The 19,684-nt window shown below is 39.2% G+C and overlaps 1 protein-coding gene across 9 annotated transcripts in view; it reads right to left on the bottom strand.

Annotated features, from left to right (window-relative positions):
* The window catches only part of RPGRIP1L (RPGRIP1 like), a 141,483-nt gene that overhangs the window by 115,623 nt on the left and 6,176 nt on the right, over positions 1 to 19,684 (bottom strand). For 8 of the 9 annotated variants that reach the window (XR_012664555.1, XM_075118353.1, XM_075118352.1 and 5 more), the window contains 5 exons: positions 17,708 to 17,799; positions 16,766 to 16,910; positions 12,982 to 13,280; positions 8,405 to 8,504; positions 6,163 to 6,306 (listed from right to left, as the gene is read on the bottom strand). Coding sequence is in view for 8 of the 9 variants with exons in the window: in XM_075118353.1 (XP_074974454.1) it covers positions 6,163 to 6,306; positions 8,405 to 8,504; positions 12,982 to 13,280; positions 16,766 to 16,910; positions 17,708 to 17,792 (773 nt within the window). In the remaining variant the exon portion in view is untranslated. Of the gene's footprint in view, positions 1 to 6,162; positions 6,307 to 8,404; positions 8,505 to 11,938; positions 12,026 to 12,981; positions 13,281 to 16,765; positions 16,911 to 17,707; positions 17,800 to 19,684 lie in introns of those variants that run through there. The other variant, XM_048817005.2, reaches the window with a different exon arrangement.

The following is a 19,684-nucleotide window of genomic DNA, read 5'->3' as shown; positions in this document are numbered from 1 at the left end:
AGCAGGAGAGCGGGGAGGAAAAAAACTTTTGTAGTTATGATCAAGGTAGGCCATTTCCAGCAGTTGACAAGAACGTGTGAGGAACAGTGTGTGTGTGTGTGTGTGTGGGGGGGGGGGAAATAAACATGGGGAAATAGTTTTACTGTGTGCAATGACACATCCACTCCCAGTCTTTATTCAAGCCTAAGTTAATTGTATCCAGTTTGCAAATTAATTCCAATTCAGCAGTCTCTCGTTGGAGCCTGTTTTTGAAGTTTTTTTTGTTGAAGAACTGCCACTTTTAGGTCTGTAATCGAGTGACCAAAGAGATTGAAGTGTTCTCCGACTGGTTTTTGAATGTTATAATTCTTGACGTCTGAATTGTGTCCATTTATTCTTTTACATAGAGACTGTCCGGTTTGGCCAATGTACATGGCAGAGGTGCATTGCTGGTACATGATGGCATATATCACGTTGGTAGATGTGCAGGTGAACGAGCCTCTGATAGTGTGGCTGATGTGATTAGGCCCTATGATGGTGTCCCCTGAATAGATATGTGGACACAGTTGGCAACGGGCTTTGTTGCAAGGATAGATTCCTGGGTTAGTGGTTTTGTTGTGTGGTGTGTGGTTGCTGGTGAGTATTTGCTTCAGGTTGGGGGGCTGTCTGTAAGCAAGGACTGGCCTGTCTCCCAAGATCTGTGAGAGTGATGGGTTGTCCTTCAGGATAGGTTATACATCCTGGATGATGCGTTGGAGAGGTTTTAGTTGGGGGCTGAAGGTGACGGCTAGTGGCATTCTGTTATTTTCTTTGTTGGGCCTGTCCTCTAGTAGGTAACTTCTGGGTACTCTTCTGGCTCTGTCAATCTGTTTCTTCACTTCAGCAGGTGGGTACTGTAGTTGTAAGAACGCTTGACAGAGATCTTGTAGGTGTTTGTCTGTCTGAGGGGTTGGAGCAAATGTGGTTGTATCGCATTTGCTCCAACCTCTACAGCAAACAGGGAAAGATTAAGAATGAGCTCTCAAAACTGGATACTCTCATAAAAAGCCAACCTTCCACACAAACTTCCTCGTGGCTGGACTTTACAAAAACTATACAAGCCATTTACAACACACACTTTGCTTCTCTACAAAAGAAAAAGGACACTAAACTATCTAAACTACTACATGCCACAAGGGGCCACAACAGTGGTTCCCTTAGCCCACCCAGCAATATTGTCAATCTGTCCAACTATACTCTTAGCCCAGCAGAAGAATCTGCCTCTCCTTCTGTCCCTCCACCCCCACAAACATGACACAGTTCTGTGGTGACCTAGAATCCTATTTTTGATGTCTCCGACTCAAGGAATATTTCCAACACACCTCTGAACAACATGCTAACCCACAGAGACCTTCCTACCAAGGCTACAAAAAAGAAGCATTCTGGGTGGACTCCTCCTGAAGGTCAAAACAACAGACTGGACTTCTACATAGAGCGCTTCTGCCGACGTGCACGGGCTGAAATTGTGGAAAAGCAGCATCACTTGCCCCTTAACCTCAGCTGTGCAGAACACAATGCCATCCACAGCCTCAGAAACAACTCTGACATCATAATCAAAAAGGCTGACAAATGAGCTGCTGTCATCATCATGAATAAGTCGGAATATGAACAAGAGGCTGCTAGGCAGCCCTCCAACACCACTTTCTACAAGCCATTACCCCTCTGTTCCTACTGAGGGTTACCAAAAGAAACTACACCATCTATGTCCACATATCTATTCAGGGGACACCATCATAGGGCCTAAACACATCAGCCACACTATCAGAGGCTCGTTCACCTGCACATCTACCAACGTGATATATGCCATCATGTGCCAGCAATGCCCCTCTGCCATGTACACTGGCCAAACCGGACAGTCTACATAAAAGAATAAATGGACACAAATCAGATGTCAAGAATTATAACATTCAAAAACCAGTCGGAGAACACTTCAATCTCTTTGGTCACTCGATTACAGACCTAAAAGTGGCAATTCTTCAACAAAAAATCTTCAAAAACAGGCTCCAACGAGAGACTGCTGAATTGGAATTAATTTGCAAACTGGATACAATTAACTTAGGCTTGAATAACGACTGGGAGTGGATGTGTCATTACACAAAGTAAAACTATTTCCCCATCTTTATTCCCCCCCTCTCCCTCCACAGTTCCTCACACATTCTTGTCAACTGCTGGAAATGGCCCACCTTGATCATGAGTACAAAAGGTTTTTTCCTCCCCGCTCTCCTGCTGGTAATAGCTCACCTTACCTGATCACTCTTCTTACAGTGTGTATGGTAACACCCATTGTTTCATGTTCTCTGTGTATATAAATCTCCCGACTGTATTTTCCACTGCATGCATCCGATTAAGTGAGCTGTAGCTCATGAAAGCTTATGCTCAAATAAATTTGTTAGTCTCTAAGGTGCCACAAGTACTCCTTTTCTTTTTGCGGATACAGACTAACACGGCTGCTACTCTGAAACTTTTAATAGAGTTTTTGTTTTGTACCTCTTATTTCTTTTAATGGTGGTCAAATAAAAAAAAAGCAATCATTTACTCTTAAGTATCACATTAGTGTCATTATTAGATGTTTATACAAGAGAAATTAGAACTGTTTCAATTCACATATCAAATTATATATTAACCATTTCAATTTAAAACTATACACATAGAAATCAGGACAACATGCATCTTTGTGTGCACATTTACATTTCTGCTTTTAGTCCAACTCAGTTTTTTCATGTGGAAATAGGGATTTGGATGTGTGCGAAGTTAAATAAATACCTATCCAACAATCAGCAAATCTCTGATCTGCAGACACACGAACAAGCGTGAGCATGAGAAGTCAGGCGTGAGAAGTCAGATGGAAACGTGAGTACAAGTTTATGTTTGCAGTGGGTCTTATTTGGCAAAGTTTTACTCATGTGTAGTTCTACTGAATCCCCAATGCTGTATTAAGTCTACCATGTCTGGTCCTTCTAATCTGGGAATGGAACTGCTACAATGCAAACACTGTAATCAAGAAAATTTAATGTACTATTCTCCTAAATCTGTGTTTTCAATAGGCCTGATCCTGAAGTTCTGTTGCAAAAAAAATGCTATTATATATACAAAATACACTATTTTTCTATACTGAGAGATGAAAGATGAAGGGCATTGTCAAGTATCTGTTTCACAAATGCACTTCTGAGCGGCTTCAAAATATGTTTTTGGAAAATACCAAGAGCAATTAAGTTACTTGAAGGACTAGCTGCTTGCAAAAATGTAATTGTTCAGAATAAAAGCATTTTGGCTTGAGCACTATGTTCTGTAGAAATCATCCAACCATGAAGTAATTATATTCTGTCCATCTCTAAATTAAATACAACCAAACTAAATTAAATTAAATGTTATGTTTAAAAAATGTAACCAGCCTGATATCCTATGTGCCAAGTTTCTCAAAGTAATATGCCCCTATTTAAAAAACAAAACTTCTAATGGAAAATTATAAGAAACACAGTATCTGCAGCTGTACTAGTGAATGCTGCAATAGTCCCCTCAATGCATAGTCTAACCCAGTGGTTCTCAAACTTTTGCACTGGTGACCCCTTTCAGATAGCAAGCCTCTGAGTGCGGCCCCCCCTTATAAGTTAAAATCACTTTTAATTATATTTAACACCATTATAAATGTTGGAGGCAAAGGGGGGTTTGGGCTGGAGGCTTACAGCTCACGACCCCCATGTAATAACCCCGTGACCCCCCAGGGGTCCCGAACCCCAGTTTGAGAACCCTTGGTCTAACCCACTTGGACAGACACTAGTTTATGTTCTGTGTTGTGCCTGTTTTGAAGTGCAGCATAGAAAATCTAAGTGCAGGATGGGGTGGAACTGCGAGGTCAAAGTGGCTTTGAGCCACCTTTGTGATTCTTGGATTTCAGGCTGCTTTGGGGTTGGGGTGGTCCCCAGTACACTTAATTTTTTACTTTTTATATCCATGTGCATGTGATTTCACAGTGAACTCCTTTTTATTTACTGTAGCACCTCCTTTACAAATAGGGAAATTACATACATTATATTGTTTACTTTTTATATTGAATTTGGTTTAAAAACCACAGACACATGGGCTGCAAGGACACAAGAGTTTTGCTAACAAAAGATTATGTGGAACATATGCAAAAATCAGATCTGAGTGTTCTAGGGGCCACAACAACAGGAAAAAAACATGATTTTAATAAAAGGGTGTTTTAGTTCCTATTTCATGCCAATTACAGGCTTGGGATGACTAAAAGTTTATGCCAAGTTGATGACAAACCAAACTGGTCGATTAAACAACAACTGCAAGGAATTTCAATTATATTTTCTGTAAAGATTATGTGCCAGAAATGTCAGGAACTACTAGTATATAGATTTCTAACATTTCAGGGCCAGGTTTTAAATAAGGAATCAGATATCTAGGAAATACTTCCAGAATTTCAAACCTGAGCTTATGCAGACAGGAATGGAAACCTACAAATAACAGTGTTACTGGTACCTGTACAGTCATTTTATTAATGTAAATAACTATAGATTTACAGTACTATTATAGATTGCATATATTTAGAATCTCTAAAGTTAAGGTAAAATATATACATAATACATACAGATTTTTTTCTAAGTGGAAGTATTGCTAATACCCATTTAAACTATTCACGTTATGTTTTAAAAGAAAGACGTTCTAGACTGAGATCAATTATGATATGCTAAATAATTCAGCATCAATATTTATTAAATATGTAGTGCTACTGATGTGTACAGACACATAAGCCAAGGTTCCTGCCCAGAACTATGTATGGTATAATTAAGGGCCTAATTTGCCAGTATTAAGTCTGCAGAAACTTCCATTGAAGTCAACTGGATTTTCGCCTGCATGAAATAGAATAGTGAGCCCTAAATTAAACTATAATGAAAAATAGCAATAGATAATGGGTGTGAGTTAAGATCGAGGAGGAAGACACAAGATGACAAAAGGAGAGCAAAGTGCTGTTGAGTGTAGCTGTAACAAGATCAGGCCACTCAATAGACCTGTCCTGTCTAACTCTTAAAAAGATACAGAGCTGGCAGAGAGATTTCTTGCGTCAATTCAGTTCTAAAAGTCAAAATATTAACTTTAAACAAAAAGAGAGATGTAAGTCATTAGGAAAGTCAGGAAGAAGATAAAAAATAAGCACAGAAGTAGAACTGGATGAGAATAAGGGAAATTAGAAACAAAAATGTGGTGAGAAAAAATAATGCAAAGGAGAAAAGAAAATGTTGAGGGTAGAGAATAACAGAACAAAAAAGAAGGGCAGATGATGAGGATAAAAGAAGAAAGGGAAAGATAAGAAAAGTGAGGAATTAGGAAAAGTAGAAGGAGAAATATATAGGAATAAAAACAAGAAGAGAAGTCAGGGAAAAAAATGAGAGGTAGCAAAGAGGAGGAAAGAATACAACAGTCTTCAGTTTCTTCCCCTGCATACCTACAGAGGGCATTCTGCTGTATGCATTTAAACATCTGTGCATGTCATCATTTTATTGCATTTAACAGCTTCATGTTCATTTGACTGAGATCATCATATGTGTGAACAGGGCTGGCTCTAAAACAAATGGCTCCCCAGGTAAGGAGCATCTTCGGTGCCCCCTCCCTCCATTTGTTAAACTTTTGAATACCTAATTTTTTATTGCATTTGCAGCCCATTTCACATCTTTGATTCATGATTTGCATGCATGATTTATCCCGGTCATATAAGATGATAAATTACAAAATAGGATTTGTAAAACATTTTACTTCAAGCATTCTATTTTCCCTTTTGTCGCTAACAACAAAAACAGCATTCCAAGCCCAGTGCCTCCCAAGCCCGGCACTCCAGGAGATTGCCTGCCCCTATATCCGGCCTAGTGTGTAAACTTAGGGTCAGGGCCTACCTTCAGCATACTAACTGGCCAGGGTCAGGCAGGACAAGGCTTTACTTGAATGCCTTAGTACTCAGCATTACCACACAAAGAAATAAGCACAACAAACTTCATTTGTTTCTAGAATCATTATCTAAATGTCCTGTACTGTTTTGAGAAATATGGAGGATATATGAATTAGGACATAATTAGCTTCACCCTAATACATATAGAAGGCTTTATGGCTTTGTAATATGGAAGCTTCCATTTTTCAGAATACCTTTGCCCTGTTGCTTTTTGCTCTTTCAGTTGCAGAATGGATTCTTCAAACTCTTTTTCCTTCTTCCTTAGCTGATTCCTTAGCACTTCTCCAGTGTGCTCCAATTCTTCAATCTGTCCCTTTTGTGACTCAATCACGTTTTCCCTGCAAGTTAACAAAGCAGCTTGTGTTTAGAGGTTTTTTATAAGACCTACATGCATACTTAGTTCATGTAGGGGGATGCAAATAGTCCAAAAAAAAATTAGATGATCAAATATTAGCCACATTTTCAATTACAATATCTAAACCCTTCATAACATCTTTAAAACAGCATATCGTAGATGGCTTAAATTAAGTTAATATGTTTAGCATAAGCTATTATGTCATATCACATCTGATTTATTTACATGACATATTAAGTGTGTCCTATTCTTAATTTTCTGCTGCCAGAATGTTTGGGGGCAGGAAAACTTCACCTCCAGGCATGAGAAGATTAACAAATCCTCAATGGACTAAAAGAGGGAACTCCATTTTTAAACTTTTATTTTGGGTTATGTGGTGGTGTGCACTGCAATTTAGGCAATCTGCATCAAAATTACTAACTTTTACAAGTAGTGGAATTTATTCTGATGCAGTGATATTTCAGGTGAATTCCACCCAGATCTGGGTTTGCCCTGAAAGATGAGCAGATCAGCACATCATATTAATCAAAAAATGGTATATTGGTAACTTTATAGACATCTTAATAGACAAACGACCATATTTTTTCCATTGCAATTATAGAGGTAGTATTCAGTGTGGCTACCTTGTATGTCTTTATTAATAGTCTCTTTCACTATACAATTTTTTGTACGTTAGATACAGTTGCTAGCTATTAACTCTAGTAAATACATATGTTGCATCTTGAGAAAACTATGCTTACCATTCACTCCAAGAGGTAAGGTACATTTACTGCATATTTTACTCAGTGAAAATTATTATGTATTGTATTTTGAAATCACCCTTTTAACTGTTCACCAGGGACCAAATTCAGGGGTCATATCAACAGTATTCTAAACTCCTTTAAGTGGGTGGAATTTACACCCAAGGGACAATTTAGTTTATGCCTATATTGAAAATTTAGCCCTTTTGGGTCCTCAAATAAATCTGACTTGGATAAATGTTACTGACAAATGTTTTTTGCCATACGCAAAAAATGGACTTAGGAAAAGCCAGACCTCAGAAAACTAGAATAGGTACTGATAAGTTTTAGGGCAGAAAAATACTATAACAGAGTCCTGTAACTTTAAGTTAGAAATTAACTACTTTTGCTACGTTTCCCCTCCCCATCACATCCTTGGATAACACAGCCCTCAGAGCAGGGATGTGCCAGAGGTTCTCTATGCTCCAAGTCTAACTTACAATGCATGCCAATTGAATTGAAGAGCAGCCTGGAACCTAGGAAATGCAAAGATGACTCACAGTATGTCTACAGAGCAACTAGACAACCATGGCTGGCGAGGTGGGAGAGTCCCTGAGCCCGGAATTCTACACAGCAAAGAAACAGCACTGCAGCCCAAGCCCAAGCCTGCTGGCATGGGCCAGTCGCAGGTTTTTCTTTGCTGTGTAGACATATCCTTAAAGCCAGCTTTGCCACCCCCATTCCCTGGGCTGCACCGTCCAAGACGCACAGTACAGAATCTGGCCCACTCGCTTGGACTAGGAATCTTCACAGTTCATCAGTTAAGTAACATCTAAGTTAGGTCACCACTTTGATGGGAGATCTCTAGACTAAAATCCAGGTGCTTCAAGAAGTGTGTTGGTAATAATTTCATAGGTAGCTTTCTTCCTTCTGTCAGTGTTAACCCAATAGCCTAGCATGGGGATAGGGGACACTGTGCTTGCAAGAAGTGCTGGTTTTTGAACGAAACATAAGTTAGAAATTAACTGCTCTGGCCACTAAGAGTCATAAAAAGATTCCAAGGCAAATTTTGCATGAGTAAGGGTGTTAAAACCTGACCAAATTCCAACTAGAGTACATACATTTTACTCTATTAAATTTCTCTGCCCAATGCAATTTGATAAGGGATCCTTATACTTTCTATTTCTAAATCTCTCGTGCAGTGTTGCTGATGCCAGTACAATCAATGCCAGATCCTAAGGCCCCATGTTTTGTTGGAGTGGAAGCCCTGTAAGACACTTTGATGGTTGCAAAATGTGTTTTTTCTCACTAATATCACATATACTAATAATTGTAGAAAATTAAGAAATACAAATATCATACAAATTTCTTATCTCAGCCCTTGCTTCTTCAAGCAAACTATGTCCGTATCTTGGGAGCATGGGTTGGGGGGATCTCAGTTCTACATCCTGAAATCTCATTCCTAGAAATAAAGAAATCAGAGAGGCATATTTCTGACACTGAAGTTCATGAAAAAGATATTTAACATAAGGGAAAAAATCCTTACACAATATAAATATCTGTACTTATTATATAGATATCATAAAGGGTATTTTTATATCAAATACACAACAGAATGCTATGTATTAAATTCAGAATACACACCACACAGTTCAGGTATCAAAATTCCAGTATGGACAAAACAGCATGCATGGTTACAGGGAAATGTTATCAATAGGCTTTGATATGGGTTAGAAGGAGGTATTTATTGTAATTTGACAAGCAAAGAACATAAATACCAGCTTCAGTGCAGGAAGACTGAACAGTAATGATAATTTTAAAAATGGTTACTGCCTAGCAACTATTCTTGTTCTCTGATTGGACTAACTCTATGGAGCCATACTGGAGGAGTCATGTACCTAGTTTAGCAGTCACAGGACCATGATTAGTAGTTTGTACCACTGAAAGGGGCTAGCTAGGTGTAACCTCCCTGAAGAGCTCTGCTAGGCTAGTTGAACAGACTTCCCAAATCCAACATCTAATCTTATTGCAGCATCAAGAGATTAGTGATTTGCTAATGCGTGAACTGAACTCAATACATCAGCTTTTCAGACTTCAGACAAGAGCACACTGAAGATACATGTCACTGAGGCTGCCGTCCCTCTAGATGAGTGAGCTGTGAGATGTTCAATATACAGGAACACCAACAAGATCATAAAATGAACTAAATGCACAGTCTTACCTACTTAGGAAGCCTTTGAACTGAGATACTTTGACCTTGTATGTATTTCCAAAGGTTACAAATCATCTGGTTGACTTTCTAAGCAGCTCAGTTATTCCAAGAGTAGCTAATCATTCTTCATATCCAGAGCATTCCTGCTTGGACTTTTATTGTTCTAATAGCACACAAGTTAATGTGTAAGCTTGACAGTTTGTCTCTCTTACCAACAGAAATTGTTCCAATAAAAGATATTACCTCACACACATTGTCTCTCTGCATGGTAAAATATCAGAAAAGCCACTGAGGATTTGAATGACTACTCGTACTGAGCCACACCTTTCTGACTCAAGTAGTCATAAGAATGGCCATACTGGGTCAGACCAAAGCTCCATTTAACCCAGTATCCTGTCTTCCAACAGTGGCCAATGCCAGGTGCTTCAGAGGGAATGAAAAGAACAGGTAATTATCAAATGATACATCTCCTGTTGCCCATTCCCAGCTTCTAGCTAGGGGGCTAGGGACATCATCCCTGCCCACCTTGGCCAATAGCCATTGATGGACCTATCCTCCATGAATTTATCTAGTTCTTTTAGATGTTTGTGGGCCTGCCAGGTGCATAGCAGATAGGCACACTTGAGACAAAGTGACTCATTCCTTTAGATATCTTGTATCCTGACACAAAAGAGGCAAGTTCTCCCTTGTCTGTTTAAGCAACCGTATTGTCTCTGAAAAGCTGCACTGGTTTCCCTTTGATCTATACAGAAGATTTTGAGATCCAGCCTGATAGTCAACAGTTCTAGCAAGTTAATGATTCTTTGATTCCTGAAGACCACATATCAAAGACCACATATAGTCAAAGATCTTAGATGTGTTCCCAACCCAGACTGAAGGCATCCATGCCTATCACTATCTAAAGAGCAGGCTGAGACAACATTCAAGACATTTTTTTGATAGTGAACACCATAATACAGAGTCTTTGACTTGCTGAGAAGGAAACACTACCATACCCAAGCTGTAAGCACTTGCTTTGTACACCAGATTCAACTAACCTTAAAAGGGCATCCTTAACCTATGAGTATGTCTACACAGCAGCTGCCAGGATGCTTCCCAGAGTGAGCAGACAGACATGCACTAGTTCTGCTCAAGCTAGTGTGCTAAAAATATCTGTGTGGCCATGGTGGTTGCTTGGGCTAGCCACCCATATCCAGGGGTTTGGGCAAGACTGTACTCAAGGTGGTTAGCCTGAGCTGCTGCCTGTGTTGCCGTGGCCACTCTGCCACGTTTAGTGTGCATCTGTCTACCCAGGCTGGAAAGCACCCTCCCAACTGCTGTGTAGACATTCCCTAAAAGAAAGGATTTATAAAAGTGCAGACTCCTGTCAGGCCTAACATTCACAAATAAATTCTCATTGTGCTTTCTAGCCTAGACCTACCAAGCTTTCGATAAGAGAGACTTGGCTGGATGAGATCTCGGAACTTGTCCTCAGGTAAGCAAGCAAGCTACATCTTATGTGGAATCTAGGATGGCCCCTCTGAAAGTCAGAACCTGAATTCGGATTGAGATGGTTTCTCCTTGTTTACTCTCAGATAGAGATATTAGGCAATTTCCTGCAGTATGTTTGGGAGACCTTACTGTATTTTTATGTATCATTGAGGGCCAGGGATTGTACAGCATTCCAGGAACTAAGGATAGTGGGAGGTGATTAGGCAAATTCACTTTTAGCCTGAGTTTAAACTGACTCAGAGTCATGTTTCTGATCCAGCAAACGAAAAGAACCTTCCGTTCGGGGGGGGAGTGTTAGGGTTAGGGAGAAGAGGCAGGAGGTGAGAAATCCTTAGAGACGGGTTGGAAGGACTGACACCTGCCAGAGCCTAAGACTGAGTTGGAATGACCTCTGGTAAGCTTTATAGCATGGGTGTAGGGTCTTTGTTTTTAATATGTTTTCTCAGTAATGCTTTCAACTTAAAAATAAATGTGCCTGCTTAAAAAGGGCTCTGTGGTAACTTGTAATGTGGGCAATTATGCTGTTTGTAGCCTCTGAGGAGAAAGCAGGGCAAGCCTGCTTAGGCAGTCTGATTTGCTGGGGAACAATGCTGCCTGGAAAAACCACAGTCAGGAGGGAGAGAGACATGGGTTTCTGCTCATGAGAGGTCACAGTTGAGGAGCTGGGAGCCTAGAGTGGGTGTCCTTACTGGACCAGAGATGGGGAATACAGATGCAGTTACCCTGAATTGCGACTTCTCTCACAATATGTGAGCTATCTTGCTGTTTTTATACACCCAGCTGTTGGATGTATGTCCTAAGTAAACTGTGCTTGCCCCTAGTTGACCACTGCTACTCAAATTAGATTCTGTAGACATATGGCCAGCCACGCAACTCCTACAGTAGGGCTCTGCAGAGGCAATATAATAATAATAAGAGTACTTTTTTTTTTTTTGCAATAAAATAAATCTTTGTAAGATTGCCAAGCAGGAGAACAGAATATCACAATCTTTCCACAAAGTGCATGTATGCCAATTTTAGCTGCCATGGTTGTATTTTCTCACCCATAAGACTAAAACGTACAAATGCAAATAAAGCAAAAACTAGGGCTCCCTTCATATCCCAAAATGCTTTACACAGAAAGAAAAAGGAGTTACTGTAGTCAAACTGATAGTGCTACAATTAGATATGCAAATACAGCAGGCAATGCTCACCTCTGCCTTGGAGAACAAAATATTAGCCAAGACACTAGGGTTATCACTTTTTTTCTTTTTTTAAAGACAAGGCAGCAATCTTTAACTGCAACACAGAGAGACATGAAACAAATAGAAAGAATCTCTGCTTAACAATATATCTGAAAGAATTTTGCAAGAATAGGTCTAAGCTACAATAGTTTGCTCTTCCAAGCTGAAGACCATTTATAGTGTGTCATAGAGCATTCCTAGTTTTCTGTCCTTGCACCACATTTAACTACAGTATTGTAGAGGCAGACTAATTGAAATGTCTAATTGTAATTCATGATATCACAAAAGGCTGAAAGAACACAGTTATTGGGTATTAAAAATTTCACACTATATAAACATTAGGAGAGTAAAATGCAAAAGCTTATTACTTTTCATTGCCTGTCTAAAAGTGTCAGAATTACTTTTTTTTTTGGCAGGTCAAAGTGTCATAGTAACTAATAATCTCAATGTGCTTTCCCAGCTGAATGAATGTTTGCAAGAGTATGGGATATTCTCTTTATGGAGAAACTGAAAATTTGAAAAAAAAAAAAAAAAAAAAAAAGACAAATACGCAATGTACCTGACCATGAGTCTGACACAAAACTCATAGAAGTTAATGGGGAGTCTCCAGCTGATTCAATGGGTTTTGGATCAGGCCCCATGACTATTTTTTACAAGTTATTTGGATAGATACAATAAACTATCCAAACACAAATCCCTTCACAAACTTTCTCCTTATAAAAATGTAACATATATAATTGAACTCTCTTATATAATTTAATTACCCCAAATACAAGATTGAAAATGAGTGCCCAATTCTACTCCTCTTGTAGTCAATGGAAAGTCTTGAATGTAAAAACCTGCATTAACGATGATTCTATCTCAACATATAACTTCCAGAATCTACATATGTATAATGATTTTTCAAAGATTTGCAATGTTGTGCACGCATGTATCAGAGAGTAGAGCCTAGACCCAATCAGGATATTGTCTATTAAAAAGTTATTAGCACATAATCTCAATTTTAATTATACCTTTCCTTGTGCGCTCTGGGATGGCGACAGCCTCGTTCACTTTTCTGAGACCAGTGTTAATGCGAGATTGAACATAGCTGTATGGAGTGTGCCGATGGCCTTGAACTTGGAGCTGCTGTTTGGTTGAAATGAGTCTCTTGCGGATGCCTTCATTTTGTTTCTCAAGCTCACGAACTTTCTCTTGCAGCTGCTCAATCATTTCTTCAAGCTCCACATCCTGGCCCAACCGCTTGGGGCCACCACCAATCTGCTCAGATCTTTTCTTGTCATTAACAAGCCGAATTAACTTGGTGGCCATTCTGTGGAAATAATAAAAAGATGAAAAAGAATGTGAAAAGTCAGCATAAAAACCATTGTGTTGAAAAGAACATAATCACTGTGAAGACTTCAGCGTAAAACCTGAATAATAAATTGCAGGTTTTGATACAACTATTACTGCCTGTGAAGAAACCTTTGAAGATAATTGAAACCACTGGGCAGCAATCTGCTTTATAGCACTGACAAATAACAGTTTCCTAAGGCTTATCATTTAAGGTTAGTAAAGAGAGGACACATATTTAGTCCATATGCTCCTTAAATATAATTTTTAATGCATGACCTTATAGAGGAACTCTGCATTCTGTTAAGTACAGTTACAGATTGGGGATGTGGTGGGGCAATGTATAAAAACTACAGTTCCACAAGACATTAAACTATTGAACACATGCTAATAATATGCAGCATTTCAGTGATGTATTGTTTCAACTTTCACTGTAGTATTTTAAACCACATTTCAGTTCTAAAAATGCTAAAGAGTGTAGGTGAGCATGCCTAGAAAGCTCCTCAGGAGAAAGAATCTTAATAGTTCATGTTGCCATGCTAAATTTTATATTCAGCATGTAGTACCAGTGTGCTAAGAGAAGTAATGATTAGCTGTGGGATATAATTAGATGCAGGAAGTGTGGTTTTCATCTGTCTTTAAAAGGATAAAAATTTTGCTTTTGGCATCTCAAGAGTTGTACCTTTGATTTCTTTTAGTTTTGATAAACATTGGTAAGCCAGAACAAAAGACAGAGAGGGCACATGGGAGTGATGTAATATGCAAGAACATAAAACATGCCCAGCAGTGAATACAAAAAACTTGGCATAGAAAGAAAGAAAAGGTGGCTTTGATGAGGGAGACAAGTTCAAGACTTTACAAAATTGGTCGCACATCTTTAAGAGCTGTATCTAGTTTATGGGGAATCTATTTTTGCAGAGGCCCAGACAGGAGATGGAAAACAAAGACACACTTCATTTGTTTAAAGGAGTTTGTTTTACTTAAGAATGGGTACAGACAGAAGCTTTTACTTAAAAGAACAAAAGTGAAACAACAAAAAATAATTCAGAATAGCTTTGGGATGTCACAGAACTGCCTGCAAGCAATTTTCTGATATATATATATTTCTACTGCATATTCAATCCATGCTTCTAGCTACAAGGACTCCAGCATTGGGAAGAAATTTGCAGCTGAATTGGTTAAGACTTCTTCCTCACACACAACAGAGACAATGCACCGAGGGTTTGATTTTTTATTTAAAATATCATTTAGTGCATCCACTGCATTATGACCCAGGTGGCCAATTACGGGCACACTGGGTGAGTTTAGGCAGTCCACAGTGCTTCCGTCATTGGTCTGAAACATAGAAAATTCCACACAAAAGGACATGTGATCCATCTGATCAAGTACCTGGCAGCAGTCAATACTGGGTGCTTCAGGGAAAGCTACAATGCAAATATGTAAAATAATGACCTGTACAGACTGAGCTAGATAGATCCTTTTTCATTCTGTCCCATACTACAAAAACAATAAAACACTTAAAGAGCTTAAAAGGTGGCATATTTAGATCTGATTAAAGATTTTTAAGATATTGAACAGCTACTCCTCCATAGATATGAGGAAAACAGTTGAGAATGCGCCACTTTTAAAAGGATAAGTAAAGATGGAAAGACTTCGGGGAGGGTGAGGTAGGATAGAGCGCTGAACTGCTACATGTGGACTATCCAAAATGTGGGATGAAGTCTCCAGTCCCTGCTTGTGCCTCTACAACCTCTTTTTTCAACCTCGTGGATGTCTTTAGGATTTTTGTCCCCACACAACAACATAATGAAAGCCCCAATGGAGATGGGCTCCAAGATGTGCATGGCAGATGGGTACACCAATGCACAGACTCACAAAACCTCCTCCACCACACAGCTGCACTACATCCCATAGCGAAGAATGCACGATTCACCCCAAACTGAGGGAGTGTGGACGGGTTACAATCTTCTATGTCATAAAAGTACTTTGTACATACAAACTAGACATAATTGACAGTATGCAAGAGATGGTTTCTGTAAATCGGAGATTCCTAAATTGTGATCTGTGGAACACCAGCAGCCCATGGTTGATCACACTGTGCTAGCTCTGCTCCTGGCTCCCAGCTGCTAAACTGAATTAAGAGAAGCTAAAAATCCACAAATGCTTTTCTAACAGTTTTACAGGTATCCAATTTCTGTAGTGGTCAAAAGATATATGTTTACAAATGAGAGGGGAAGTAATCTGTGCAATGACAAGCGAGAGGACAGGTGGTCCAAAAAACAATTTCTCTATTAAGGTGTGGTCCACACTATAAAAATGTTTGAGAAACTCTGCTAGAGGATACATACCTAAACAGATGAGATCATCCACATCATCGTATGCTAATACAACTATATGAGAGCATGAAATGTCAGAAAAAAAATCTGAGTCATCTCGCTTCAAACAGAATCCAGAGTAGCTCCAATAGAGAAGATACTTGTTAAATGGAACTGAGAAATGGAAGAGATGTTTTCATGAGCCAAATTCCATGTTTTAAAGTAACATGGAGCAAAGCACTTTAAACAAGGGAATATTGCAATACATTTTTATTTTTCTACTGAATATATCTGTTTAAAAGTACATGTTCAAAATGGAGGGTATGAGACAATTGTTTTCTCATAGCACAAATTAGCAATGTTATATAAAGTTTTTATATACACAAACACATACACTCCCACCCATCTCATACTTCTCCATTTGCTCTTTATTTAAGCCCTTTCGAGGCTTAATTCATTTACTTTTCTTCAGTCTATATCTTTCCTCTCTTCCTCCTACATTTTCTTCTCTCCCCTTGCATTTTCACATGTAAATAGCCTATTGCTCAATATTTATCTAGAAATCTATAAAACCCCCATCACTACAACATGTGGCACCAAATCTTTACTCCTTTCTATTCCTCTTGACCCTTCCCCCCCCAACCAAACCTAGTACTTCCTAACTATGAAAAGATTTTTTAAAGGCAGCATGCACTGTCTCCTCCTCACTCTCTCCCCTTATCTTGAAAATGTTGATCCTTTTTCTTTTCTCCTTTCCACTCCTCCCTGCTCCTCCTTTTTGGTTTCCTCCATCTCTATTTCCTCAGAATTGAAGGATCTACAGGCCTACCATGCTTATGTCAGTAGGAGAGCAGTTCACGCCTGGGACCTGAAAAGGTAGTACTAGGACTCCTCCTATTTCAGGTGTCATGATCGGTCTCTGAGTAGAAATCAGCTCAGTGGAGTAAGATCAGAGAGGGGAATGTACATAACACAACATTGCGCTGCCAGATTTTCTGTGGGCCGTTTTAGGAGTACTAAGGATTTCACAGACCACTCTGAAAGGCTTTCTTACTCCAGTTTACACTATTTTGATTTGTTGATGATTAAGGTTTACAAGAACATATTCTCCAAATTTGATTTTGGTTTAAAAAAATAAGAAGATTCAAACCTTTTAATTTTATCTTCTTGCTTATGTGCATGCTGCTTAAGTAAGATGTTTTCATCATGCAAACGCAGGAAACGGTCTTCTAGCTCCTCACGACTAATCCGTGAGACAGCTTGCCGAGCTTTCACATTCTGTACAGCTGATGATTCTAACAAGCAGAAACAAAATCACAGCAAATTACTTTCACGATTCCCAAAGGAATATCATCATTTTGAAACCTAGCCAGTTTTAAAAAATGAGTTTAATGTAGTTTCATGTTCAACACCTGGCCAAGTCTGTCTGCCAATTGATGATCATAAACTCATATTTTCTAATCTTTTTAATGCTTTCCAATCCTCTGGATAGAATACCCATACAAATGACATGGCAAACTGGGTAGCTAATAGATGATAGAGGGGAAATAGCTTAACTGATTCACAGCACTTTATGTGTAAACACACAATCTAAGAAGTAAGCTGTCCATTTTTATAGATTGGACAGAGTCCCTTTTTAAAAGCAAAGTAAATTTATTCACACCAAACTATAAAAACATTAACTGATAAAGTCCAGGAAATTCACTCTAATTTATGAAATAAGCCTCAACACAGTAGATGACAGTACATAAAATGGATCTGATTCTAAGAGGAGCAGAGCACCTCCTCAGAGATGCTGAGTGCCTTCTGCTCCCATGTTCAATGGGACAGCTTCTGCTCGCACTAACATCAGTTGATAAACTGGATATGCCTCGATGGACTTGCAGATCCTCAGCACCGTGTAGGCCTGAGCTCAATATAAGTAGTACTATGAACTCTGAATTATCTTACATCTTTGTGAATTTAACCCAGACTCTGAATATTATCTGAACTTAATTTTCATAAGTGTGAATTTAAGAAACATTTTTAAAAGGAAGCCAACAAAGTCACTGATCAAAGTCTGTCACAGTAATAAACAACAGCTGGTACAAACCTTGTAATTCTCCAATTCCAGCTAGATTTAGACCTACATCTCTCACAGGCAGGTCTCCTGCAGTTTCATCAGCTGGAGCAGACATGGTTTATCTGTGGATAACAAAATTCATATGAAATCCTTTTCCATCTGTAACTTAAACTGTGAGACTAGAATGAACCATAATTACATCATATAAAATTAATAAGAAAAAGGTAATGACAAATTCACTATAATGACAGACTCATTATAGTAAGACCTCCTGCCCCAAATGTATAACTCAGGGGTAAAGGTGAAAGTAAGCTGGCACGGTACGGCACGGCATACTGGCAAGAGTCAATAAACCGTGCTGGACCTGACCAGCTTCCCCAGGCCGGCGATTTAAAGGGTCCAGGGCTCCCTGCAGCAGCCGGAGCCCTGGGCCCTTTAAATCGCTGCCCAAGCCCCACTGCTGGAGCCCTGGGGTAGCAGCAGCGGCAGGACTCCGGCGGTGATTTAAAGGGCCAGGGTACTTAAAGTCCCCACCTCTTCTGGTTGAGGCTACACCCCCTGCTCAGGACTCCGGCGTACTGGTAAGTCCTTTAAGTTACTTTCACCCCTGCTAAGGGAACATTAAAAACTTTCAATTTTAACATTATGCCAATTTGAATCATAGTATACCATACATACTCCTTTCTACAGTACAGCTCCTATAATCTATTTTAAGAAGGGCTGTAGATTAAACTTTTTTTTTTCCAGGGTCTGATATAAAGCACAATGAAATCAATGGAAAGACTTTAATCGACCTGGTCCAAAGCTCACTGATTTCTACTGTTTATAGCAGGAAACTTAAGACATCATCAGGTGGAGCATTCTGCTGTGTTCCCCACTGTGAATGGCCTAAGAGAAATGGAGGGTGTTCCTGCTTATATTGCCTTTCCAGGCCTCATTACTTCTCATTCAGTTTTCCTCAAGTGATCTCAAATATTTGCATATTAAGGATCACTTCTTAAAACAGAGGCTCTTATGGACACCTCACCTCCTAAACCTGATCTTGCATCTTCTATGATGCAAACGGAATGCTTAGACACATGAAGGAATAATACTAGAACATATTAAAGAGAGAAAGTAATACATTTGTTTTAGAGTAATGGGTGCAGCTGTTTGGTTACAGTCCCCATGTGTTTATTTCCTTGAATAACATTGTCGGCAGAGCCACACTGCTCTGACTCCTCCAGGTTATTTTGCAGTTTGGTTCTATTTTTCTGTGGGTTTACATCCTCTCCAGTTTTGGTGCTGTCCACAAATTTGACCAAAGCTGAATTAACATAGAAGAAAGACATGAAGCCTTGTGCAGGGGTCAGTGTTTCCCATTTGCATACCCCCATAGTAGGTTTTCTGAAAATGAATAGTGAGTCCAGAAATGCCTTGGGAAGTTTAGAGTAACAGCCGTGTTAGTCTGTATTCGCAAAAAGAAAAGGAGTACTTGTGACACCTTAGAGACTAACCAATTTATTTCAGCATAAGCTTTCGTGAGCTATAGCTCACTTCATCGGATGCATACTGTGGAAACTGTAGAAGATCTTTTTATACACACAAAGCATGAAAAAATACCTCCCCCCACCCCACTCTCCTGCTGGTAATAGCTTATCTAAAGTGACCACTCTCCTTACAATGTGCATGATAATCAAGGTGGGCCATTTCCAGCACAAATCCAGGGTTTAACAAGAACGTCTGGGGGGGGTGTGGGGCGGTAGGAAAAAACAAAGGGAAATAGTTTACCTTGCATAATGACTTAGCCACTCCCAGTCTCTATTCAAGCCTAAGTTAATTGTATCCAATTTGCAAATGAATTCCAACTTAACAGTTTCTCGCTGGAGTCTGGATTTGAAGTTTTTTTGTTGTAATATTGCAACTTTCATGTCTTTAATCGCGTGACCAGAGAGATTGAAGTGTTCTCCGACTGGTTTATGAATGTTATAATTCTTGATATCTGATTTGTGTCCATTTATTCTTTTA

The sequence above is a fragment of the Caretta caretta genome, chromosome 12 (genome assembly GCF_965140235.1).
Source record: "Caretta caretta isolate rCarCar2 chromosome 12, rCarCar1.hap1, whole genome shotgun sequence".
Classification (NCBI taxonomy): Eukaryota; Metazoa; Chordata; order Testudines; family Cheloniidae; genus Caretta; species Caretta caretta.
Note: the sequence above shows the minus strand (reverse complement) of the source record. Positions and strands in the feature narration are given on the sequence as shown.